At 36.5% G+C, this 27,514-nt stretch overlaps 1 protein-coding gene and 1 long non-coding RNA gene across 3 annotated transcripts in view; both read left to right on the top strand.

The window, feature by feature from the left end:
- Positions 1 to 27,514, top strand: part of LOC143661545 (uncharacterized) — a 122,073-nt gene that overhangs the window by 16,746 nt on the left and 77,813 nt on the right. The gene's annotated exons all lie outside the window — the stretch shown is intronic.
- On the top strand, positions 231 to 27,514 carry LOC143661667 (alpha-1,3-mannosyl-glycoprotein 4-beta-N-acetylglucosaminyltransferase C-like). The gene is given in 2 exon segments (XM_077135106.1): positions 231 to 320; positions 26,372 to 27,514. Coding segments are annotated over 2 exon segments (1,233 nt in total).

Raw genomic sequence — 27,514 nt, 5'->3', positions numbered from 1 at the left:
CTACATTGAGGACAGACCTAGGGACTAAATTAGTTTACACTGAACCAACAGGTCATTTTTATCTCCAGGGTAAAATAAGTGAACTATGAGGACTGAGCTTGATTAAACAAGTCCCATCAAAAAATTTTGATATTAGTTCTCACACACTTAATCTTGCATCGACTTTTATAGCAAACATTCTTGGCATCCTATCCAGATTGCCTCAATATTCACCATTCTGTGCATACCGGATGCTTTCAGCTATAAACACCAGTACTGCCTGCCTGAAGGCCTTCTTTGGCTCTGGGAGCCCAGTCTACCTGCGCATGGGGCAGGTCCAGGTGCTGGGGAGTCAATACCTGAGAGCAGCTCTTGGCCAATGACCAACAGGAGTTGTTGGGTAAATACTATAGCTTCCATGCCCCTCAGCTGTGAGAGCAATGCATGTTCTACACTGTTATCTTGAGGTCCCCAACTGGACTAAGCTCCAGTTGACCACAGTGGCAATCTGTTCAGTAATGTACCTTGGCATCCTGTCTAGTTTCATCACTTTCCTCCTAGAGCTTTCTGAGCTCACTTATGGAATAAATCTTCATTTCCTGGTCAACTTGCAGGAGAATCCAACCTATATGACTCTTGGAATGAATTCTGCATTTAGAAAGCTAGTATCTCAAGGCAAAGCCTGGCATAATTCAAGAAATGTCTGGTGCTTCCTTTTCTCATTAGCTTATTCAGGATCACAATTACAGGAGGAATTCTATGAAACATTATATATATATATATAATGAGATAATGAGATAATGGGTTAGTTTTCTTATCTATGTATTTATCCATCCATTTATCTATCTCTTTCTTCCTTATATTTAGTTTTGGCTTCTAGCCACAAGAATGAATGTCTTACATCCTTGATATGAACTCAGTACCATCCTCATTGACTGAGCAAGCCATTTTTACCATGATGACAAGCTAGGGTCATGCCTCATAATGATGGCAGCAAGATTGTCTTGTTAAGAGGCGAGTGAAGGTGGGGCCATCTTTAATGACAATGAAAGCACCTCATAAAACCTGATTCCTCAGTTTTATAGGGATGAGTCTGGAATTTTAGCAGATGTAGACTTACTAAATCAGTCAGTCAAAAATTATATCAGTTGAAGTGCAGTGTTCCTGGCAATCTAAAAAAAGTCTGAACATGTAGGTGATTTGGAGGGCATTTTGTTAACTCTTTAATTGGTCCTTTTGGTACTAGAGGCAGGAGCTAATTGCCTGTAGGTCACTGTAGTCCTAGAGCTTAGGTAAATGTATATTGTCATATGTCACATTTTTATGTGGTTCCTTTGCACAGGTTGGTAAAAATGATTGCTGCATAATTAAAATTAAGACAAGGTGGGAAAAGTGATTCAATTAAAGCCCTGAAGCCATTGCACAAATTATCTTATGTACCAAAACTAATGAGTAGTTATAACTAGTTTTATCTTTTGCCTCCTTGTTCTCCAATCCTACGTGCTTTTTAGAATGCCAGGATCTCTTTTAAAGTTATCTGTGGCGGTATGTGAGGTAGACAACTGATGCCAGGAGCAACTGCACAGAATCTTACAATATGCACATATGCAAAAACTTTAAACTGAGATTTAAACTGAAACGAAGCAGGTGAGAAAGTCAAGAAGTTTCTGTTTTCTCCATAACCTAATATTATTTTGAAAACATATGCAATATTTCAGTCTATATAGAGTAGGTATTACATACCAGGGAGAGTGTTGACAGTGAAAATACATGAGATATGAAATCGCCCATGTTTTACATCATTTATTTTACAAATTTCCCTAAGCTTCTCAGGAAGCATTAAATTGAAGGCAAGGGTGAGAAGAAACTTTGTGATGCCATGTTTAACAACAATTTTAATTACTTGACATTGACGTGCCAAATGAATGCATGTCTTGCATATACAAACAAATCAAGAGGGTTGTTTAAAAAAAAAACACATCAGGTACACTATAGGCTCTTTTATCCTAAATTCTATATGTAGAGAGAAAGCTGTTCACATTCAGCCCCGATTTTATGGACATACAAAAGAGAAAGCAGGCTTTAGTTGAATACGAGTCACAATTTGGGGTACCCCTTACAGTCTTCAGAATCCCGATTTGAAATTAAAATCCTCCAGGGTTTGTGTGAGAAGGACAACATCTAATCACCAATAATTACTACATTTATCAACACCAGCAATTATCAGGAATGTTACATATATTCTATCTGATGTTTATAATATAATAGATATAACATATACATATATTACGTCTGATGTATTATTATTGTTCATATTTTTGACACTTGAGGAAACTGAGACTCATGACAGTTAAATCATTTCACCGTGCTTACCCACCCCTAAACATCAGAGAAAAGGTTCTCGTGTGGTTAGTCTTTCTGTTTCAGTATAACATACTATCTTGAAACTTAGTAACTTAAAAAAAAACACACGTGTTTATAACTTCTCATGATTCTGTTGGTTAACTACATTCAGCTGGGCCACTGCTTTGCTCCATGTGATGTTGGCTGGATCTGCAGTCATCAAATGATGTCACTTAACTGGAATATCCAGGATTCCTCATTCCCATGTCTGGGTCTTGTTGGGGTTGGCTGAAATGCTGGGCTCAGTTGAGATGCCAGAATGGCTGGAGTCTTCACTATCTCTCCTTATAGTTTCAGGACCTCTCCGTCTCCACATGGCCTTTCTATGTGGTATCTCCAACACAGTAGCTGAACCACTTACATGGCAGGCAGCTCAGAGACCCTCAAAAGCACAAAAGTAGCAGCTGCCAGTCCTTCTTAAGGCTTAGACCTAGAACAGGCATAGCGTTATTGCCACCACATTCGACGGGTTAAAATGAGTCATGGGCCACCCCTCATTCATTGTATGGGGTGACTATTCAAAGATGAACCCCTGGAGTCATAGTTGACTGGAAACTATCTTTGGAGAGCCACTATCATGCTCGGTTTATCCAACTAGAAAACACTTTACTAAGCATCCATGTTGATGCTTATTTCATCATGAGAGCAGAATTTTTTTCTCACCTTTACATTTCTAGCACCTAGCACAAGATCTGAAGCATAACAGGTGATCAATCAATATTTGTTGAATGGACTGTTATTGAAAGGCTAAGGGATTATTATACTATGCCACTGTCATTAGCATGTGTTTGCAAGATAAGTTCCCTTGGAATATGTTCGGATAGACCTGAGCTAAAATGAAAAATGATACAAAATATTTTGTTGATGGCTAGAGATTAGGTGGGAAGGGAGAGCTCATTCTTCAGTGCTTAGGTTTTTAAAACAATAACAACAACAAGATGCCAGACATCTTACTAAGAATTTAACTTAAATTAATTAATTTAATCCTTAAAATATTGCATTAAAGTACATACCATTATCTTTTTCAGTTTAGAAACAGGGAAATGGAAGCACAGAAATATGAAGAAACATGCCCAAGGTTACATGCCTAATACACAGCATAGGTAGAAGTTGAACCCACAGAGTTTGGCTGCAGAGCCCTTGCTTTTAATCACTGAATTGTTCCATGTCTCTACATTGTTAAATGATGGTTCTACATTTCCAAAGTGATTTTTCTCAGGATGGAAACTGGAAATAGTATATACAATAGTCCGGTCTGTAGGGTTGAACTAGGACAGTGTTACATTTTGGAAGAGTTTTAATAGATCTGCCTTTAAGGATCAAAACACAGGCAATGGAAATTTACAGGCAATAGGACTGAGAGACGGGGCCAGAAGCAAAAAATTACTTCCGGAGGAAGGCCTACAATTCTCTAATTTAAGGAGGGGCCCTTTCTTGGCTCAATAAGTAATGTCTTGTTCTCCTTTGATTGTATTTATCCTTGAAGTAAAATTTTTTTAAAAAGCTTCTATGTTGGAAATGTAACCATTTTTAAGTTACCTATTTTTTCTGTGCTCACTTTCGTTTATGTTTTTCATATTACTTTTGAGTAAAGTTTGGTTGAGGGCCTCAGGCTGCCTTTGTTGTGCTGCGAATATCCAGGAATCATTGGATTTACACTTGGGTCAGGGAGAAGGGCAGCAAACAACCCCAGTGGAGAAGGAGAAATGGAACCATTAGAAATACGTGTGACAAAACCTTAGAGGAGAAACGAACAGTGAAGAAGCCCCAAGAGAGGAGCTTGTGTTTTCTCTCAATTGTTTTTCTTAGGGACAATTTGGAAAGAAGAGATGTATGTTATGATTTCAAAAACAAGAACATCTTAGAAATAGATGGCACAGTGACTAATGTAATAATGTGTGATATATGACTAGACTGTTTCTGCAGAGACAGAAAGGGCTAGGGCCTCATCATTTTAGTAGCCACCTTATGTAGAAGATATTGAGATGAAAGAAGCAGGGAAAAACGTTTGGAGCTGGTGGATATCTACAGACATTTCAACAGCTTCACAGTATTTCTATGTCTAGCTGAACTCAGCCAGTCTTAGCATTGCGCAATTTTTTTTATATACACGGTAAAAAAAAACACCACCAAAATGTACATCTCTGGCACACTCCATTTTGAGTTCTGGGAAAGCTGGATGCAAGCAGAATACTTCATAATCTTAGACTTCAGACTGTTCTTTGATGTGATCTCAGAGAGAGAAGGATAGATCCTTTGGGTCTAGTTGCAATCTAAAGATAGAGGCCTTTGTTCATTCAGGGAGAAGCGGCCATGAAAATGAAGAATTTGCCAAATAGGAAGAGAGGACCACTAAGAATAAAGCAAATTATAAATGTGGTGAATATTAATGGATTTGCTTCTCAGTTATTCAAGCCTAGAGGTGTAATTCACCATAAACCATCCCGGAAGAACTCAATCATGTAAGGTTCACAGACAGAATTCCCAGTGGAAGACATAGGCCATTTGTCTACCTTTGATTCCTTCTATCACTTCCAGGAGTGCAAGTTAATTACTAGCATGCCATATCCACCTGAGCTTTGCCCCATTGACTGTAGTAGGATAGGAATTGGATGTCTATATGGTATTTCACCATAAGAGCTTGTGATGAGTCCGACAAACTATTGATAAACTGTGAGTTATAGAAATAAAAGGATTAGAGATTCAAATTGGAAATTTGGGTACACACACAAAATTATTTTCTAGGCTACTGATTTAACATTATGTAAAGATGTCAACATTAATCATTTTGAACAATGGATTGGTCAAAAAATTAGCTACCTGTATAGACAATCATAAATCTTGGCACTAAGACCCTTTTATGAAAAATAGATATCATGAGAACCTACTTAGTCAATAGTGTTTATTGAGAAGATGCTATGGGCCAAGCCAAGTTTGAGAATCAGACACCCAAGCCCTTGTTAAAAGTAGATATCCTTTTCAAGTTTTTCGTCCAAGTTTCTGTTTTCTTTTCTTGCTTCAATAACCAGAATATCTGATTGAAAAAAATGAAGTTGGTTATTTTATTGCTGATGGCAACAATGGAAAAACAATCTACCTATCTCTTGATTTATTTCCAAAATGAGTTGCCCCAGAACACTGAGATATTCCCCCAAAGGATTAAGGGTATATAGAGAGGAGATAATTTAATTCTTCCTGAGAGCTCTGGCACTGAAGCAAAGGAATGGAAAGGGGTTAGAGTTACTCTGATGAATAAACTATAGATCTTTTGATTCATTGGATAAAAGTTGTTGGAGAATCCATCAAAGCCAATCAGAGATATATCACAAATTGATGTTTTATCTTGACTGTCCTTTTCCAAGATATTTAAAATTGAAATCGAAGTTTGATGGTTGTTCACTGAGATAATGTATTGGATGGATTGTGGCAATGAGACATAGAGGTTCACATGGAAGGTGAAAGAGAGTCAATTAAGACAATAATGAACAAGAAAACCTTCATGGAGAATAATCTCTGGCCCCAGAATCATATCACATAGTACTGGGGAGAGGAAAGCATGATTACTAAATGGAAATCTCTGATAATAATAAAAAATGGTATAAGGGACCCTGCAGTTAACTGAACTTGGAGGGAGGTAAAGATATTTGAAAAGAGGACACTTTCAAATTAGGTTTTAGTTGAATTGGTTTCAGAAGATTGGAAGGGAGGGCAATAATCCCCCCAAAGCAGGTGGCCCTTCTATACCTGAGTATCTCTTTAAGTGGTTCTTCTTTTTTCTCCTCCCCTTCCTCCTCCTTCACCACCTCTCCTCCTTCCCCTCCCTTTCCTTCTCCCCTCCTCTTCTCTCTTCTCTTCTTCCTTTCCTTCTCCCCTCCTCTTCTCTCTTCTCTTCTTCCTTTCCTTCTCCCCTTCTCTTCTCTCTTCTTTTCTTCCTTTCCTTCTCCCCTCCTCTTCTCTCTTCTCTTCTTCCTTTCCTTCTCCCCTCCTCTTCTCTCTTCTCTTCTTCCTTTTTCCACTTCCCATCCTTCCTCTTCTTGTTTGTATACAGGAAAGGACTATTTGGATTAATCTAATCTTTGCCCTTAGTGCTTTGGTTCTTTCAAGAGTAAGAGCAACTCTAGCAGCTTTCAACTGATTAGATCCTTTAATTCCATCTGAAAAATCCCTTAACAGTAAAGGATTGTAGTAAACTAATATCGACTTTAGAATTTGAGTAATTTGGAAATGTAACCTAATCTTAAGAAAACCATTTGACTTTTTTTCTTAGAAGATGAAGCAAACACTCTTTTTTGTACTCTTCCCATTAAACGCAACTAAAAATCCAAGGCATTATTTATAGAACAAACATAAGAAAATTCTGAAAGATGGAGAGAAGAAAGCAGACCTATTCAGGCTCTATATCCAAGTAATGATATATGATGAGTTTTGGATTTTCTTTTTGTCTCATATATCAAAGACTTGGGTATGAAGAAGCTGACAAACAGAAGTGCCGACAAGTGCAGAAAAACTAAAGTCCCAACAAAAGCTAAATTTTACTAGAAAAAAGACCTGGATAGATTTGACCTAGAAACAGGGACAATACTTCTTGAATAACCACTCTACTATTGCCAAACCCGAAGGAGGAAACTTTACTCTCCCTATCCCACCCATACCAGCAAAGGCCAAGGGGAGAGTATGGGTTTCCTCCCACACTAGGCTGTGATGAGACACCCAAATAAATTTGCTGGGGTAATGTCTTAGTTTCTAGCTGTTGAAACAAATACCATACAATGGGTTGACTCAAACAATGGGAATTTTTGGCTCACAGTTTTCAGGCTAGGAGGAGTCCAAATAAAGGTATGAACAAGGTATGTCTCTGAAGACTATGGCATTCTGGGGCTGCCTGCCAGTGATCATTGGTTTTTTGCTTTTCTGTCACATGGCAATGCATATGGCAGCATCATTTATTTTCTCTTCCAGGTTCAATTGGCTTCCAGTTATTGGCTGCTACCTTTGTCTTCTCTTTCCTTGTACAACTTCCTTTGCTTATAAGGACTTAAGCTCTACTGGATTAAGAACCACCCTCATTCAGTTTGGGTGTACCTTAACAAATAATATCTTCAAACATTGTATTTACAAATGGGCTCACGACCACAGGACATGGGGTGGGACTTGAATATACCTCTTGTGGGGGAACATGATTCAATCCCCAACAGGTGATGTCGGAGAAGATTGAGCAGAGACTCTGAACTTTTATCACTGCCAGATGGTAAAACACTTATCCTGTTCACACAGTGTCCATTATGACTATATAGGGAGCAGTAACAAACTAATCATACCTCTCCCCAGCCAGGGAAATATGGTTGGAAACATAGTTGAGAACCAAAACTTCTACCCCTACCTAGTAGTAATGAGGAATACTCTTTCAGGTATCATTGAAACTAAGTGAATAACATGGACATCTATCTCACCTGGAAATAATGAGGCAGTGCTCCTTCCCTCTCTATGCTCTCTGTCAAGGCAGCATCAGAAGAACTCATCTAAAACACATTTATGTAAGATCCAGAATCTCACAAAATATATAGACTTCAATAAAACAAAGAATGAGGGAGATTTCAAACTGATTCAAGATAATCAGCAGATGCCAGCTCTAAGATGAGAAAGATGTTAGAAGTGTCTCACAGATTTTAAGGCAGCTATTATAAAAGTGGTTCAAGAAACAATTACGAATATGCTTGAAACAAAGGGAAAGGACTATCATTAATGAAATATAGAATATAAAGAAGAAATAAAAGAAAAAAATTAGAACCGAAAAACACAATGACCCAAATAAAAATAACTTAATGGGTGGGTTTAGCAGCAGAATGGAAGGGGCAGAAGAAATAATCCATGAACAGGAAGATAAAACAATACAAATTGCCCAGTATGAACAACAGGGACAAAAGACAATTAAAAAACAACAACAACAAAATAACTGGATGTAGTGTCAGGGAATTTTGACACTCAAAGGTTAAACCCCAGGAATCAACACCAAGGTACATTATTACCAAGCTTCTGGAAGCAGAAGAGAGAAAAATATCTTGGGAGAAGAAAAAGAAAAATAACACTTGATCAATAGAAGAAAAAACATTAAGGTGACAATGGAGTTTTTATAGGAAATCATGATGGAGATCATGAGGACATGACATAACATTTTTCAAATGCTGAATGAAGGAAAAAAGAATTGTCAACTCAGAATCTTGTATCTCATGAAAATATCCTCCAAGACTGAGAAAGAAATCAAGAAAGTCTAGGTAAAGTGAAACTAAGAGAATTTGTCTTTAGCCATCTACTATAAAAGAATTTTTAAAGCAAGTTCTCCAACATAAAGGAAATGAGAAAAGAAATCTTGGAACATCAGGAAGATAGAACAGAAAGAATATAATAAGCAAAAATATGAGTAAATATAATAGACTTTTCTTCTCCAATGAGTCTTATAATTAATGTGTGGTGGCTTAAGTAAAATTATAAAATTGTCTGGTGTGGTTCTAAAGGTATATAAAGGAATTATTTAAGACAATTATAACCTGGGAGTTTAAAGAGATGTAAAGGGAGGTAGTGTTTCTGCACTTATTTTAAATTGGTAACATGACAACACCAAGGGACTGTGATGTTATGTAATGCACTACCTAGAGCAACCATTAATGATCTATACAAAGAGATACTCTCAAAAAACGCTACAAGTACATCAAAATGAAATTCTTAAAAGTGTTCAAGTAACTACAATAAAGTAGGGAAATAAAACAGAGACAAAAACCCTGAAAAATAGAAGACAAAAAAATTTGTGGCACATTTAAGCCCTAATATATCAAATGCTGTAAATGTTATAAATGTGTTATGTGGAATGTAAATGGCATAAATAACCAATTAAGAGACCAAGATTGTCAGAATGGAATAAATATCATGATCCATTATGTGATAACTTCAAGAAACTCATTTCAAATATAGTACATATATATAGGATGGAAATGATATATTATGTAAACATTAATAAAAATAAATCAGGAATAATTTGATTAAGATCAGATTTAGGAGATTTCAGAGCAAAGAATATTGTTATCAGAGACAGAGAACAACATGATGTAACAATAAGGGGTCAATCCATTAAGAAGACATAGCATTATAAATGTTTTTTCACTACACAATACAGCTGCAAAATATGTGAAGCAAGAACTGAAAGGATTGGAGGAGAAATAAATAAACAATTAAACTTGGAGACATCAATACTCTTCCCTGAAATATTGATAGAAAAATAAGAAAAAAAGTTATAAAGGATAAAGATGAAGACATCAGCAACAATAGAATCTAATAATTTGTAGCCATGCTGGCCAACAACAGTGTATATACCTTTTTTTCAAACACCCATGGAATATAGATAAAAATAGACCATATCCTTGATGTACAGCAGATTTATGAAATTTAAAAGAACTGAAATCCTGTAGAGTGTGTTTTCTGGTCACAATAAGAAATGAATAGGAAATCAATAAAAGAAATAAAAAAGGAAAATCCACAAACACTTGGAAATGGAACACATATCTAAATAATCCATGGATCAAAGAGGAAGTGACCAGGAACATCAAGAGTGCAGCAAAATTAATAAAATGAAAGTATGTCAAATTTTGTAGGACAAAGCTAAGGCTGAGATGAGAGGGAAATTTATATCTCTTGATGTATACAATAGAAAAAGGGGGATGTCTCAAATCAATAATCAAAGATCTTACTGCAGAACATAGAAAAAGAAGAGCAAAAAACATCCAACATAAATAAATTAAGGAAATAATAAAAACTGAAATGAATTAAATGCAAAACCAACCAACCAACAAAAAACAAAAAGAAAACATTTATGGGGTTTTTCAAAGGGATATGGGAATCAAATAAAATAGCTCTTGATGTCTAAAGATGGACCAGTTTTAGCAACAAAATAGATGAAATACAGAATGATAACTCAAAGTACAAAATAAATATCCGGAAGTCCATATTGACATAAATAAGAGATTGAGTAAATGAAAAATTGAGGGTGATGAGATAAGCTTCCCATGCAGAAGTATAGCAATAATTTGCATAGATTTTCTGTCCTCAAGAAAGAGGATAATAGCAGCCCCCTGCTTAAGTGTGCACTACATGTAGTGACTATTAAACAAAGAATATGGTATGTGCTGGTTTGAGTCTGTGGTGGACCCCAGAAAAGCCATACCCTTTAATCCTCATTCAATATTGCTGGGTAGGAGCATTTTGATTGTTTCCATGAAGTTGTGGCCCACCCAGTTGTGAGTGATAGCTTTTGATTAGATGATTTCCATGGAGGTGTGTCTCCACTCACTGAAGGTGGAGTTGCTTGCTGGAATCCTTTAAAAGAGGAAACATTTTGGAGACAGTCCCTTTTTGGTAGAGTCACATGAAAACCAGCAGATGCCGCCATGTTTGCCATGTGCCCTTTCAGCTGAGAGAGAAACGTGGAATGCCGTTGGCCTTCTTGAACCAAGATATCTTTCCCCAGATGCCTTAAATTGGACATGTCTATAGACTTGTTTTAATTGGGACATTTTCTTGGCCTTAGAACTGTAAACTAGCAACTTATTAAATTCCCCTTGTTAAAAGCCATTCCATTTTTGGTATATTGCATTCCAGCAGCTAGCAAACTAGAATATGGTATGGAAAGGGGAAAACATAACTTTAAAGTGAATAAGCTTATAAAACATTTCCTTAGTCAGATCAACATAAAGGTCAACATGAGCAGTGATAAATCATGTTTACAGTAGACCCTCAATATGAAATGGTGAAAATGGCACTTTACCTCTGTTGTCTTCCTTTAGAAAACCTATAACCACAGTCACATCATGAGAAAAACAATGGACTAACTCCAATAAAGAAACATTCTGCGACTTTCCTGACATGTACTCCCTAAAACTGCCAAGGTTATCAAAACAAGGAAAGCCTGAGAAACTGTCCAGCCAAAAGAATCCTAAGGAGCTATGGCTGTTAAATGAAATGTGTCCTAGATAGAATCCTGGGAAATGAAAAGGACATGGATTAAAAAAAAAGAGAGTAAAATATGGAGATTAGTTAAAAATAATATATTAATATTAGGAGATTAATTGCAATAAATCTACCATACTAATGTAAGATGACAATACAGGTGAAACTGGGTATATGGAAACGCTCTCCAGTTTTCTCATTTTTTTCTATAAGTCTGAAACTGTTCTAAAAAATAAAAAAATAAAGTCTTTACAAAATACATAATCATCTTAATAGACTTGAACACAAAATTGACAAAATCCAACACCATTTTATAAACAAACTAAGATTGCAAAGAGACTTTCTCAATCTAAGGGCATCTATGAAAATCCCACATCTAACACTGTATCACACATAATGGTGCAAAACTGAATGTTTTCTAAAATTAGGATGTAGACAAGGATTCCCACCCTCACCACTTCTATTCAACATTGTATGTGAGGTACAATGAACAATCTGAAAAATAAATTTTTTAAATAATTACATTTGCAATAGTACCAAAAATAAAGAATAAAATACTTAGAAATAAATTTAACAAAAGGAGTGTAATACTTGGACAAAGAAGACAGCTTTGAAATAAATTAAATATTTAAATCAATCATAATACATCCATGTTCATGGACATTCACTTATAAACCTTTTTATCTCTGTAAGGTCATAATAGTGTCTCCTCTTATACTCCTGATATAAAAAATTTTAGTCTCCTCTTAGTTTCTTGGTCATTCCATCTAGAAGACTTTCAATTTTGTTAACATTTTCAAAGAAGCAATCTTTGGTTTCGTTTGATTTTCTGTTTCATTTATTTCTGCTATAATCTTTAGTATGTCGCTCCTTCCACTAGCTTTTCCTTAATTTGCTCTCCTTTTTCTAGATAATTTTGATGAGAGGTTATGTTATTGATCTGAGATCTTCCTTATTTTTTAAAATATAGGCATTTACAGTTTTATTCTCTTAGCACTGTTTTAACTGCATCAGATACATTTTTGTATGTTGTTTTCTTGCTTTCATTCATCTCAAAGTATTTTCTAATTACATTTGTTATTTTTTCTATGACCCACTTGTATTGAGGAATGTTTTTTTTTTAAGGTTCACATATTTGTGACTTCCCAAACTTCCTTCTTTTATGTCTTTCAAATCTTGATCCATTTTTTTTTAGAGAGCATAATTTGTGAGATTTCTGTTCTCCTAAATTTATTGAGACTTGTTTTTTTTGCCTAAACTATGGTCTATCCTGGAGAATGTGCCATGTACACATGAGAAAAAAATACATATGATGCTATGTATGTGGTGTTCTGTAGAAGTCGGTTATGTTTATTTGGATCATAGTTTTGTTGAAGTCTTCTATTTGTTTGTTGATATTCTGGTAGCATATCCATTATTGAAAGTGAGGGTATTGAAGTCTCTAACAAATATTACCGAAATGTTTCTATCTTTACTTATGTCACATTTAGCCTCCTATATTGGGGGATCTGTTTTTAGGATTATAATTATTGTATCTTCTTGTTAGATAGACACATTTATCATTATAAAATATCCTTCCTTGTGTACAATAACAATTTTTGTCTTGAAGTCCATTTTGGCTGATATTATTGCAGCCATTCCAGTTCTTTCTCTTGGTTACTTATTACATGTTATATCTTATTTCCACATTTTTACTTTCAACTTCTTTGTGACTTTGAATGTAAAGTACCTCTTGTAGACTGCATAGTTGTATCACTTTTTTAAAAATCCATTTTACTCATCTCTGAATTTTGATCAGAAGGCTTAATCCATTTAAATTTAATGTAATTACTAATAAGTTGATATTAATATCTGCCATTTTGTATTTGTTTTCTAAAGCTTATGTCCTTTTGTTTTGTTCCCACATTTTTGCCTTCTTCTTTGTTAAATTGATTTTTTCTAGAATGGCATTTTAATTTCCTTCTCAATTCTTTTACTATGCTTATTAAAAATTTTTTAGCGGTTGCTCTGAAAATTATGATTAAATGCTAACTTATTATATCAATTTAATTATTTCACACTCAATAAGTTTGTTTCTTTATAGCTCTATCTGCTCCCTTTCCTCTATGCTATTATGGTCATGCACACTACATATTTATACATTGTTTGCACATTAAAATAGATTTATAATTATTGCTTTATGCAATTTTATTTTAAATCAGAGGGCATTAGCATTTTTTTCTTACTGTCTTTTGTATTTACTTATGTAGTCACTTTACTGGTGCTCTTTATTCCTTCATGTACATTCAAGTTACAGTGCTTTTATTTCATCCTGAGTACTTCTTTTGTATTTCTAAGGGTAGATCTGTTAGTAACAAATATTCTCAGTTTTTGTTTATTTAAAAATATCTTAATTCCTCCTTCATCTTTGGAAAATAACATTGCTGTATTTACAATTTTGGTTTATCATCTTTTTCTTTAACTATGCTATCCCACTGTCTTCTGGCCTCTATAGTCTCTGATTTGAAATCTGCTGTTAATCATTGAGAATCCTATGTACATTATATTTCTCTTGCTGCTTTCAAGATGTTATCTTTTGAAAGTTTGCTTATCATGTGTTCCTTTGAGTTTATTTTACTTGCAGTTCATTGAGTTTCTTGGATATGTAGATTATTTCTCACCACATTCAATTACATTTAGGCCATTATTTTTTCAAGTATTCTTCAGCCTGTTCCTTTCTTTTTCTTCTGTGAATTCCATTATGCATAGATTGACATGATTAATGCTGTCCCATAGGTCTCTGAAGATGTCATTATACCATTTCTATTTTTTTCCTCTTTTTTTCTTTACTTTCTGTTACCCAGACTGGATTATTTCAATTCACCTATTTTCATGTTTACTGATTCTTTCTTCTATGTGCTCAAATCAGTTGTTGAGAACCTCTAGTAAATTTTTCATTTCAATGTCATACTTTCCATCTACATGAAGTTATTTGCTTCTTATTTTATAATCGTTATCTCTTTATTTCTACTCCCTTCTTGGTAAGGCATCATTCTCATATAATTTTAGTTCTTTAGACATTGTTTCTTTTAGCTTATGTACATATGTAAAATAATTGATTTAAGGTCTTAGGCTCATGAAACCAACATTTGGGCTTTCTTGGGAAAAGATTCTATTGACTGCTTTTACCACCATGTATAGGTTATACTTTTGTTTCTTTGCACTTCTCATTTTTTGTTGAAAGCTAGATATTTAATATAATAAACTATAGTGACTGTGCAACTCAAACTCTCCATATTCCTCAGAGTTTGTTGTTGTGTCTGTTTTTTAGTGACTAGCCTTGACAAATTCTCTACTGTCTGTATTCCTTCTCAAGTGTGGGCACTTAGATCTCTTTTCCACTAGAATAGTGGTCAGTTAGTAATTTAAAAATTTCCTTAATTTCTGGTATCAATCAGGCTTTTAGACTTTGCTGACCGGCTATGTATACACATTGGTGAATGCTTTTGACACTTAGCCAGGAAATGTACAATTCTGCCTTCGTCACTACTTAATGCTTACAAAAGTCTTCAAGATCAGCCAGTAATGAGAGAATAGGGATTTCTAAGGTATTCTTCTTAGCATGCACACAGCCCTACATGTGTGCATGGTCTTCTAGAAGATCTCAAAGCTTTCCAAAGCCCCAATAGACATCTGTCTCCCCAGATTTTCCTTTTTAGCTTTTTTCCTTAACTTGCTTTTTACCTCAGTTGCTACCATTTCCTCAGGCAACTTCCATGCTAAATTTTTGTCCTTGATTGTTTTCAACAAATGTCCCAGGTAAAGGTTGTTTATCCTGGGTGAGGTTTGAGTCAGTTCAGTTAAGACTAACCTTGTGAGTGAGATTTCTAAGGAACTGTCAGACTGGTCAATAGTGATAATTTTCTGGGAATGAGACTTTAAAAAGAGCTTCAACCCTATTGTATTCCCTCCAGTGGCTGCTAGGATGTTGGTTTCACCCTGATTATGGAATGTTGGTTTTCAGGGCTACCACAGAGCTTGGGAGAGGAGAACAGGAATAGAGTAAGTTGAAATGCCACAAAGCTCACAGCTCTTACCAAGATTCACATGTTATTCTTGAAATAATGCCTGCTTCAATAGTTGTAAACCATGGCTAAATTCCAGATTTCTGAAAATGATTACAATAATGTTTGCTAGTTTGCTAACTGTGCTAAATGTTTTTACAGAAGAGAGGTTCTTACCCCACCACTGACACTGGCCATAATGCCTAACTGATTTTAGACAAAGGTACAAAATCAATTTAATGGATGAAAGATATTTTCAGCAGGTGGTGCTGGAGAGATTCAACATTCATAGACAAACAAACAAGCAAACAAACAAAATCTTAACCTAATTCTCATACATTATGCAAAATTGACTCAAAATATATCATGGACTTAAAATGTAATAGTAAAAATCTTTAGACAAAAAAGGAAAAAGTCTTAGGAATCCTGGGCTAAGCAAAAAATTCTTATAGTTGACATCAGAAGCACAATCCACAAAAAGAAAAATGTACAAATTGGTCTTCATCGAAATTAAAAAAAAATTTCTCTGTAAAATGCAATTGTATTTTACTATTTAAAATACAATGGTGCAGGTGGGCCACAGTGGCTCAGGAGGCAGAGCTCTTGCCTGCCCTGCCAGAGAACTGGGTTCCATTCCTGGTGCCTGCCCATGCAAATAAATACATACACACACACACACACACACACACACACACACACACACACACACACACATACAGTGGTGTGCTGAAGACCTGGGTTTGATTCCTGCTGCCTGCCCATGCAAAAAAAAAAAAAAAAAAAAGGAAAAGAAACCAATGGTAATAGGGAGAAAAGAATAGTTACTCACTGGGTGTATTTATTTGCAAAGCACATATTTAACAAAGCCTGATAAAATATATTTAAAAGTTCTGAAAACTCAACAGAAACAAATGATACAATTAAAAGACAAAAGACATGAAGAGACATTTAACAAAATAGGATATATAACTGGCAAATAAGCACATGGAAAGATGTTCAACATCATTAGCCATTAATAAAATATAAATTAAAAGCATGAGATTTCACTACAAAACTTTCAGAATCACTAAAATAAAAATAGCAATGACATCATATTCTGGTGATGATAAGAGACTGGATAACTCATCCATCGCTGATGGGAATGTAAAATGATACAGCCACGATGGAAAGCAGTTTGGCAGTTTCTTAAAAAACTAAAACTGCAATTACTATGTGACCTGGTAATAGAACATCTGGGCATTTATCTCAGAAGTGAAAACATGTTCACACAAACACTTGTACATAAATGTTTATGGCTGTTTTATTCAGAATAGCCCCAAATTGAAAGCAATGCAGAAATTTTTCAACAGGTGAATGATTAAATAAACTGTGGTACATTTATACTGTGTGAAACTACTCAGTGTTAAAGATAAATGGACTATAGATACACGTGATAACCTGGATGAATCTCTAGAGAATTCCACTGAGAGGAAAAAAAGCCAATTCCAAATGTTAGTATACAGTGATTCCACTTATATATCATTCTTGAAATAATAGCGCTATGACTATAGAGAAAAGAATAGTGGTCTCCAGGAGTTGGGAGATTGCGTGGAGGTGAGTTGGGTTATCAAATGGCAATATAAAGGATCTTTTGGGATGGAAATGTTCTGTATCTTGACTGTTCATTGTCAATAAACTGATTGCTGTATCACACTTCAGCTCTGCAAAATACTACAATTGGGATATATTAGGCAAAAGGTACATGGATTTTCTTTATATTATTTCTTCTAACTTTACATAAATATATAATAAGATAAAAAGTTTAATTTAAAAAGAAACAAATGCACATCTATATGGACATAAATGGAACCTAGATCCTTATCATACTCAGAAAAAATAAAATTGATATGAATCATTGCTCTAAAGTAAAAGAGATGTCCATGACCTGGTTAGGCAAATAATTTTTAGATATGACACAACAAATAAGAATCATTAAAGGAAAAAATGTACAAGTTAGATATCATCAAAATTAAAACCTTTGAATGTACAACTATATGATGATAATGTGAGCCATTGATTGTACACTTTGGATGGATTATTTGGTGTGTGAATGTATCTCAGTAAATTACATTTAAAATGAAAACCTTTCTCTCCATTTGTATCTATATCTATCTATATCTACATTTATATCTATATCTATATCTATATATACCATTAAAAAAATAACAAGCCACAAACCGGAAACAATATCCCTGATACTTAAATCACAAAGTCCTCATCAGTATAAGAAACAGTCACCACTAAACAATAAAAATACAAACTATCCTATTAAAACAAATGTTTTAAACAAATGTACCATTTTCTGTCTTTAGAATGCATTTTATAATAATAAAAACTACTGACCCACCAGAAGCTGGTAAGAAGTGGAGAAACAAGAGCATCTACATTTCTGATGGAAGCATGAAGTGGTAGAACCACTTTAAAAAATTGTGTTGGTAGTTTTTAAAAAGTTAAACATACACATTCCTTTTGGCCCAACTATCTGACTACTACTTACTGACCCAAGAGTATATAGACATATGTTCATAAAATGGGCTTATGCAAGTATGTTTACCTCAACCTTATTTATAATTGTGAAAACCTGAGCAATTCAGCCCATCACCTGGAGAATAGATGAACAAATAGCCATGCATCCATACAAGGGAATACAACTCAGCAATAAAAGTAGGTGTACTATTGATACTCACTACAAAATGGATGAATCTCTAAAGCATTATATTGAGACCAAGAAGGTAGACATAGATGAATTGAAACTAAAGTATAGTCCATTTTAATCAGATTAGGAAGAGGTAAAACTCGTCTAGGGTGATAAAAATAAGAGACTCTCCTTAGGGTTGAGGGACATTGACTGAGAAGGGACGTGAAAGGCTGTTATCTATTACTATAGAAAGGATCTACATCTTGAGGAGGAGTTTTAAGGATTTATAACATTGCCAAAATTGGTAGAACTGAAGATCTTCGCTTTTTATTGTAAATAAATTATACCACAATAAAAAAGAAAACTTAAAAAATACACAAGTATTTGTTGAAATTTCTCAAACAGAACAAAAATCGGTAAACAAAAATTGCAATAAAAATGTCAGTTGGGTGGGATTCCATTTTGAGCTTCAAGCCCATGAATCTAAAATATAAACATTTGTGTTAGTTAGATTCAGTTGTCAACTTGGCCAGGTGAGCATACCTAATCTTGTTGCTGCGGACATAAGCCAACGGTAAGTGAACCTCATCTGTTGCCAATTACATCTGCAGTCGGCTAGGAGGCGTGTCTGCTGCAATGAGTGACGTTTGACTTAATTGGCTGGTGCTTAAATGAGAGATTGCAACATAGCACAGCCTAGCAGCTTGGCATTCCTCATCTCAGCACTTGCAGCTCAGCCCAGGCCCTTGGAGATGGAGAAAGAAATCACCCCAGGGAAAGTTGTTGGAACCCAGGGGCCTGGAGAGAAGACCAGCAGAGACCATCCTGTGCCTTCCACGTAAGAAAGAACCTCAGTGGAAAGTTAGCTGCCTTTCCTCTGAAGAACCAACAAAATAAATCCCCTTTTATTAAAAGCCAATCCATCTCTGGTGTGTTGCATTCTGGCAGCTAGCAAACTAGAACAACATTTCTCATTATTTCTCTTTTATATTCTCCCAAAGATCTCCTTGAGCAAGTTGTCAGTTTTGTGCAAAGTGGAGAGCTGCTTAGAACAGAAACTGCTTTAAAAGAGAGAAAAAACAACAACAACAGAAAACTCTGAAGTTTCTCCCCTTTATCCTTAAAAATTTCCAAACAGATTTTTCTCTTTCAATTTATGAAAAGAAGGAAGTCTCTTTTCAGCTGTATCTTATTAAGACACCAAAGCGTTGCATAGCCAGATGAGAAAGTTGTGAATCAAAGGGGTCATAATACCTATGCTGACAACCCTCTCTCCGGGGCTCACCATAGAAAAGGAAAGGTGATGAGACCTGCCTCTGCATTGTACCTCATCATCTGTTCTTACTCTTCCAGCCTGCAGACAACCTCCCAGCCCACAATTCAGACATACCTTAGAACAAGGTGAAAGATGTACTTTTAGGGGAGTCCAGTCCATCTGAATTCATCACCTCAAACTGAAGATAAAATTAGGAACTGTGCTGGTTTGAAAAGATGTATGTCCCCTAGAAAAGCCATGTTTTAATCTAAATCCCATTTCATAAAGGCAGAATAATCCTTATTCAATACTATATGTATGAGCTATAATTAGATCATCTCCTTGGAGATGTAACCCAATCAAGAGTGGTAAGCTGGAGTAGGTGATGACATGTCTCCACCCATGTAGGTGGGTCTTGATTAGTTTCTGAAATCTTATAAAAGAGGAAACATTTTGGAGAATGAGAGATTCAGAGAGAGCAGAGCAGAACGACATAGCCACAAGAAGTGGAGTCCACCAGCCAGTGACCTTTGGAGGTGAAGAAGGAAAATGCCTCCCGGGGAGCTTCATGAAACAGGAAGCCAGGAGGAGAAGCTAGCAGATGATGCTGTGTTTGCCATGTGCCCTTCCAGATGAGAGAGGAACCCTGACTGTGTTTACCATGTGCCTTTTTAGATGAAAAAGTAAGCCTAAACTTCATTGGCCTTCTTGAACCAAGGTATCTTTCCCTGGATGCCTTAGATTGTATACTTCTATAGATTTGCTTTAACTGGGACATTTTGTCAGCCTTAGAACTGTAAACTAGCAACCTATTAAATTCCCCTTTTTAAAAGTCATTCTGTTTCTGGTATATTGCATTCCAGCAGCTAGCAAACTAGAACAGGAACTAAGATGACTTTTAAGTCTAGTGGAAGTCGGGTAGATAGAAAATCCCATTCACTTGACACTGTTAGCTAGCCAGTGTAACATCTTTCCATTAATTGCATTTGAAGATAGAAAGGTATAATACATTTTGGGCCTAACTCATCTCTTGCATTCACATTTATATATTGCACAAATATTATTGAGCACCTACACTGAATAGCCACTGAGCTAGCAGGAAGGTTTCCTACAGAAGATGAAACAGAAACAAGAGGAAGAGATAGCGATTGTTGCATGCTCGAGGGCATGCTTATGAATGGTAGGGGTTTCAATATAGAATATGCAGGATAACAGGTAGTTGAGTGAACTTCTGAATGCAATTAAAATACAGATAGGGACTTCCGGAGAAGATGGCGGCTTAGTAAGACACGCGGGTCTTAGTTCCTCCTCCAGAACAGCTACTAAAGAAATAGAAACAGTACAGAACAGCTCCGGGGGCCACGACAGAGAAAGAAACACAGCATACCCCATTCTGGAACAGCTGAACCGGCTAAGAGAATCCACTGCGGTGAGGTCCCCGAGAGGTGCGCACTTCCCCGGGCCGTGGTGGCTGGCGGCTGAAGCCCCTCCTTCCCTCCTTCCCGGGCCGGCTGGGAGATGTGGATCGGCGGTCCCTGAAGCCACGGCGGCCGGCACCCCCCCAACGTGCAGCTTCCCCGGTCGGCTGAGAGCTTTGGATCGGCACACCCCCAAGCCGTGGAGGCCGGCAACTGGAGCCCCTTCCGCACACGTGGCTTCCCGGGCCAGCTGGGAGCTTTGGATCGGCACCCCCCAAGCCGCAGCAGCCGGCACCCCCCCCATGCGTGGCTTCCCTGGCTGGCTGAGAGATTTGGATTGGCACTCCCCCAAGCCGTGGCGGCTGGCGCCCCCCACCACGCACGGCTTCCCGGGCCGGCTGGGAGCTTTGGATCGGCACTCCCCCAAGCCACAGCGGCCGGCGCCCCCCCATGCGCGGCTTCCTGGGCCAGCTGGGAGCTTTGGATCGGTACTCCCCCAAGCCGCGTCGGCTGGCGACCCTCCCCCACAGCGAGAGTCTTCCAAAGTTAAAGGAGCCACAGCATCTTTTACTGGTGGGACCTGCAGACAGACGAGCACCACATACTGGGCAGGATAAGAAAAAGAGAGCCCAGAGACTTCACAGGAAAGTCTTTCAACCTGCTGGGACCCACACCCAGCGAAATCTGATTAAATGTCCAGACGCCAGCAAAAAATAACGAATCACAGCAGGAAAATTGAAGATATGGCCCAGTCAAAGGAACAAACCAATAGCTCAAATGAGATACAGGTGCTGAGACAACTAATTCTTAATATACGAACAGAAATGGAAAACCTCTTCAAAAACCAAATCAATAAATTGAAGGAGGACATGAAGAAGGCATGGGATCAACAAAAGGAAGAAATGGAAAGTCTGAAAAAACAAATCACAGAACTTATGGGATTGAATGACAAAGTAGAAAAGATGGAAAAAACAATGGAAACCTACAATGGTAGATTTAAAGAGACAGAGGCTAGAATTAGTGAACTGGAGGATGGAACATCTGAATTCCAAAAAGAAGCAGAAACTATAGGGAAAAGAATGGAAAAATTTGAACAGGGGATCAGGGAACTCAAGGACAATATGAACCGCACAAATATACATGTTGTGGGTATCCCAGAAGGAGAAGAGAAGGGAAAAGGAGGAGAAAAACTAATGGAAGAAATTATCACTGAAAATTTCCCAACTCTTATGAAAGACCTAAAATTACAGATCCAAGAAGTGCAGTACACCCCAAAGAGAATAGACCCAAATAGGTGTTCTCCAAGACACTTACTAGTTAGAATGTCAGAGGTCAAAGAGAAAGAGAGGGTCTTGAAAGCAGCGAGAGAAAAACAATCCATCACATACAAGGGAAACCCAATAAGACTATGTGTAGATTTCTCAGCAGAAACCATGGAAGCTAGAAGACAGTGGGATGATATATTTAAATTACTAAAAGAGAAAAACTGCCAACCAAGACTTCTATATCCAGGAAAATTGTCCTTCAAAAATGAGGGAGAAATTAAAACATTCTCAGACAAAAAGTCACTGAGAGAATTTGTGACCAAGAGACCAGCTCTGCAAGAAATACTAAAGGGAGCACTGGAGTCAGATACGAAAAGACAGAAGAGAGAGGTATGGAGAAGAGTGTAAAAAGAATGAAAATCAGATATGATGTACATAATACAAAAGGCAAAATGGTAGAAGAAAATATTATCCAAACAGTAATAACACTAAATGTTAATGGACTGAATTTCCCAATCAAAAGACATAGACTGGCAGAATGGATTAAAAAACAGGATCCTTCTATATGCTTTCTACAGGAAACACATCTTAGACCCAAAGATAAACATAGGTTGAAAGTGAAAGGTTGGGAAAAGATATTTCATGCAAATAACAACCAGAAAAGAGCAGGAGTAGCTATACTAATATCCAACATATTTGACTTCAAATGTAAAACAGTTAAAAGAGACAAAGAAGGATACTATCTACTAATAAAAGGAACAATTAAACAAGAAGACATAACAATCATAAATATTTATGCACCGAACCAGAATGCCCCAAAATACGTGTGGAATACACTGCAATCACTGAAAAGGGAAATAGACACATCTACCATAACAGTTGGAGACTTCAATTCACCACTCTCATCAATGGACAGAACATCTAGTCAGAGTATCAATAAAGAGATAGAGAATTTGAATATTACAATAAATGAGCTGGACTTAACAGACATTTATAGGACATTGCACCCACAACAGCAGGATACACCTTTTTCTCAAATGCTCATGGATCATTCTCAAAGATAGACCATATGCTGGGTCACAAAGCAAGTCTTAACAAATTTAAAAAGATTGAAATCATACACAACACTTTCTCAGATCATAAAGGAATGAAGTTGGAAATCAATAATAGACAGAGTGCCAGAATATTCACAAATACGTGGAGGCTCAGCAACATACTCTTAAACAATGAGTGGGTCAAGGAAGAAATTGCAAGAGAAATTAGTAAATATCTCCAGGCGAATGAAAATGAAAACACAACATATCAAAACCTATGGGACACAGCAAAGGCAGTGCTAAGAAGGAAATTTATTGCCCTAAATGCCTATATCAGAAAAGAAGAAAAGGCAAAGATTCAGGAATTAACTGTCCACTTGGAAGAACTGGAGAAAGAACAGCAAACTAACCCCAAAGCAAGCAAAAGGAAAGAAATAACAAAGATTAGAGCAGAAATAAATGAAATTGAGAACATGAAAACAATAGAGAAAATCAATAAGACCAGAAGTTGGTTCTATGAGAAAATCAATAAGATTGATGGGCCCTTAGCAAGACTGACAAAAAGAAGAAGAGAGAGGACTCAAATAGATAAGATCAGAAATGGAAGAGGAGACATAACCACTGACCTCACAGAAATAAAGGAGGTAATAACAGGATACTATGAACAACTTTACGCTAATAAATACAACAATGTAGATGAAAATGGACAAGTTCTTAGAAAGGCCTGAACAACCAATTTTGACTCAAGAAGAAATAGATGACCTCAACAAACCAATCACAAGTAAAGAAATTGAATCAGTAATTCAAAAGCTTCCCAAAAAGAAAAGTCCAGGACCAGATGGCTTCACATGTGAATTCTACCAAACATTCTAGAAAGAATTAGTACCAACTCTGCTCAAACTCTTCAAAAAAATCGAAGTGGAGGGAGAGCTACCTAATTCATTCTATGAAGCCAACATCACCCTCATACCAAAACCAGGCAAAGATATTACAAAAAAAGAAAACTACAGACCAATCTCTCTAATGAATATAGATGCAAAAATCCTCAACAAATTCTAGCAAATCGAATCCAGCAACACATTAAAAGAATTATACATCATGACCAAGTAGGATTCATCCCAGGTATGCAAGGATGGTTCAACATAAGAAAATCAATTAATGTAATACACCATATCAACAAATCAAAGCAGAAAAATCACATGATCATCTCAATTGATGCAGAGAAGGCATTTGACAAGATGCAACATCCTTTCCTGTTGAAAACACTTCAAAAGATAGGAATACAAGGGAGCTTCCTTAAAATGATAGAGGGAATATATGAAAAACCCACAGCTAATATCATCCTCAATGGGGAAAAAATGAAAACTTTCCCCCTAAGATCAAGAACAAGACAAGGATGTCCATTATCACCACTATTATTCAATATCGTGTTGGAGGTTCTAGCCAGAGCAATTAGACAAGAAAAAGAAATACAAGGCATCAAATTTGGAAAGGAAGAAGTAAAACTATCACTGTTTGCAGACGATATGATACTATACATCGAAAACCCGGAAAAATCCACAACAAAACTACTAGAGCTAATAAATGAGTACAGCAAAGTAGCAGGTTACAAGATCAACATTCAAAAATCTGTAGTGTTTCTATACACTAGCAATGAACAAGCTGAGGGGGAAATCAAGAAACGAATTCCATTTACAATCGCAACTAAAAGAATAAAATACCTAGGAATAAATTTAACTAAAGAGACAAAAAACCTATACAAAGAAAACTACAAAAAACTGTTAAAAGAAATCACAGAAGACCTAAATAGATGGAAGGGCATACCGTGTTCATGGATTGGAAGACTAAATATAGTTAAGATGTCAATCCTACCTAAATTGATTTACAGATTCAATGCAATACCAATCAAAATCCCAACAACTTATTTTTCGGAAATAGAAAAACCAATAATCAAATTTATCTGGAAGGGCAGGGTGCCCCGAATTGCTAAAAGTATCTTGAGGAAAAAAAACGAAGCTGGAGGTCTCATGCTGCTGGACTTTAAGGCATATTATGAAGCCACAGTGGTCAAAACAGCATGGTAATGGCATAAAGATAGATATATCGACCAATGGAATTGAATAGAGTGCTCAGATATAGACCCTCTCATCTATGGACATTTGATCTTTGATAAGACAGTCAAGCCAAGTCACCTGGGACAGAACAGTCTCTTCAATAAATTATGCCTAGAGAACTGGATATCCATATGCAAAAGAATGAAAGAGGACCCGTATCTCACACCCTATACAAAAGTTAACTCAAAATGGATCAAAGATCTAAACATTAGGTCTAAGACCATAAAGCAGTTAGAGGAAAATGTAGGGAGATATCTTATGAAACTTACAATTAGAGGCGGTTTATATGGACCTTAAACCTAAAGCAAGAGCACTGAAGAAAGAAATAAATAAATGGGAGCTCCTCAAAGTTAAACACTTTTGTGCATCAAGGAACTTCATCAAGAAAGTAGAAAGACAGCCTACACAATGGGAGACAATATTTGGAAACGACATATCGGATAAAGGTCTAGTATACAGAATTTATAAAGAGATTGTTCAACTCAACAACAAAAAGACACCCAACCCAATTACAAAATGGGAAAAAGACTTGAACAGACACCTACCAGAAGAGGAAATACAAATGGTCAAAAGGCACATGAATAGATGTTCAATGTCCCTGGCCATTAGAGAAATACAAATCAAAACTACAATGAGATATCATCTCACACCCACCAGAATGATCATTATCAACAAAACAAAAAATGACAAGTGCTGGAGAGGATGCGGAGAAAGAGGCACACTTATCCACTGTTGGTGGGAATGTCAAATGGTGCAACCACTGTGAAAGGCAGTTTGGCGGTTCCTCAAAAAACTAAATATAGAATTGCCATATGACCCAGCAATACCATTGCTAGGTATCTACTCAAAGGACTTAAGGGCAAAAACACTAATGGACATTTGCACACCAATGTTTATAGCAGCATTATTTACAATTGCAAAGAGATGGAAACAGCCAAAATGTCCATCAACAGACGAGTGGCTAAACAAACTGTGGCATATACGTACGATGGAATATTATGCAGCTTTAAGACAGAATAAACTTATGAAGCATGTAATAACATGGATGGACCTAGAGAACATTATGCTGAGTGAGACTAGCCAAAAACTAAAGGACAAATACTGTATGGTCCCACTGATGTGAACCGACATTAGAGAATAAACTTGGAATATGTCATTGGTAACAGAGACCATCAGGAGTTAAATACAGGGGTATCTTACAATTGGACTCTCATCAGTGAAAAGAAAGAAAGGAAACTACTTACTGGAGACAATCAAGTCCATTTTTGAGCAATCCAGCTATGAGGAGCTGAAGGAAATGTCAGTGGTGTTTCACCTGGCAGATTTTAGTTCCTCCTGGCGTGAGGTGATGGTCCAGGACATTACACAGAAATTTGCCCACCACATTATCACTGGAAGGTTAATAGTTATACATGCTCCTGAGGAATATTACCCAATCCTGGATGGCCTTAAAAGAAATTATAATGATCCAGAAGATAGAGTCAAATTTTGTTCCAAGCAAAACGTAGATTATGCTGTTCTACTTAATTTTTGTGCCAATACTTCAGACTATTATGTAATGCTTGAAGATGACGTCCGATGTTCAAAAAATTTCTTAACTGCTATCAAGTAAGTCATCACATCCCTAAAAGGAACTTACTGGGTAACTCTGGAGTTCTCTAAGCTTGGCTACATTGGAAAGCTCTATCACTCTCATGATCTCCCACGATTGGCACATTTTTTATTAATGTTTTATCGAGAAATGCCTTGTGATTGGCTATTGACTCATTTCCGAGGTTTGCTGGCTCAGAAAAATGTGATACGTTTTAAACCCTCTCTCTTTCAGCACGTGGGTTATTATTCATCATATAAAGGGACAGAGAACAAGCTGAAGGATGACGATTTTGAAGAGGAGTCATTTGACATTCCTGATAATCCCCCAGCCAGTCTATATACCAACATGAATGTATTTGAAAATTATGTAGCAAGCAAAGCTTATAGTAGCGTTGATGAGTACTTTTGGAGAAAACCTCCTTCTCAAAGAGATGTTTTTGTGATTGAGTTTGAAAATCCAATTATATTCAGCAAAATTCAAGTGACTACTGGAACGGAAGATCGGCAAAATGACATTTTGCATCATGGAGCACTAGATGTTGGGGAAAAAGTTATGCCCAGAAAAAAAGGGATACACTGTACTACTTACTTAAGACTAGGGAAATTCAAAAATGGAAACTTTGAAATGTCAGATGTAAATCAGAAAGTTCCATTTGATATTCACTGTATGAGGATATATGTTACCAAAACACAAAAGGAGTGGTTGATAATTAGGAGTATTAGCATTTGGACTCCTTAA

Source organism: Tamandua tetradactyla, chromosome 17 (genome assembly GCF_023851605.1).
Source record: "Tamandua tetradactyla isolate mTamTet1 chromosome 17, mTamTet1.pri, whole genome shotgun sequence".
Lineage (NCBI taxonomy): Eukaryota > Metazoa > Chordata > Mammalia > Pilosa > Myrmecophagidae > Tamandua > Tamandua tetradactyla.
This window is presented reverse-complemented; position numbering and strand designations above follow the sequence as displayed.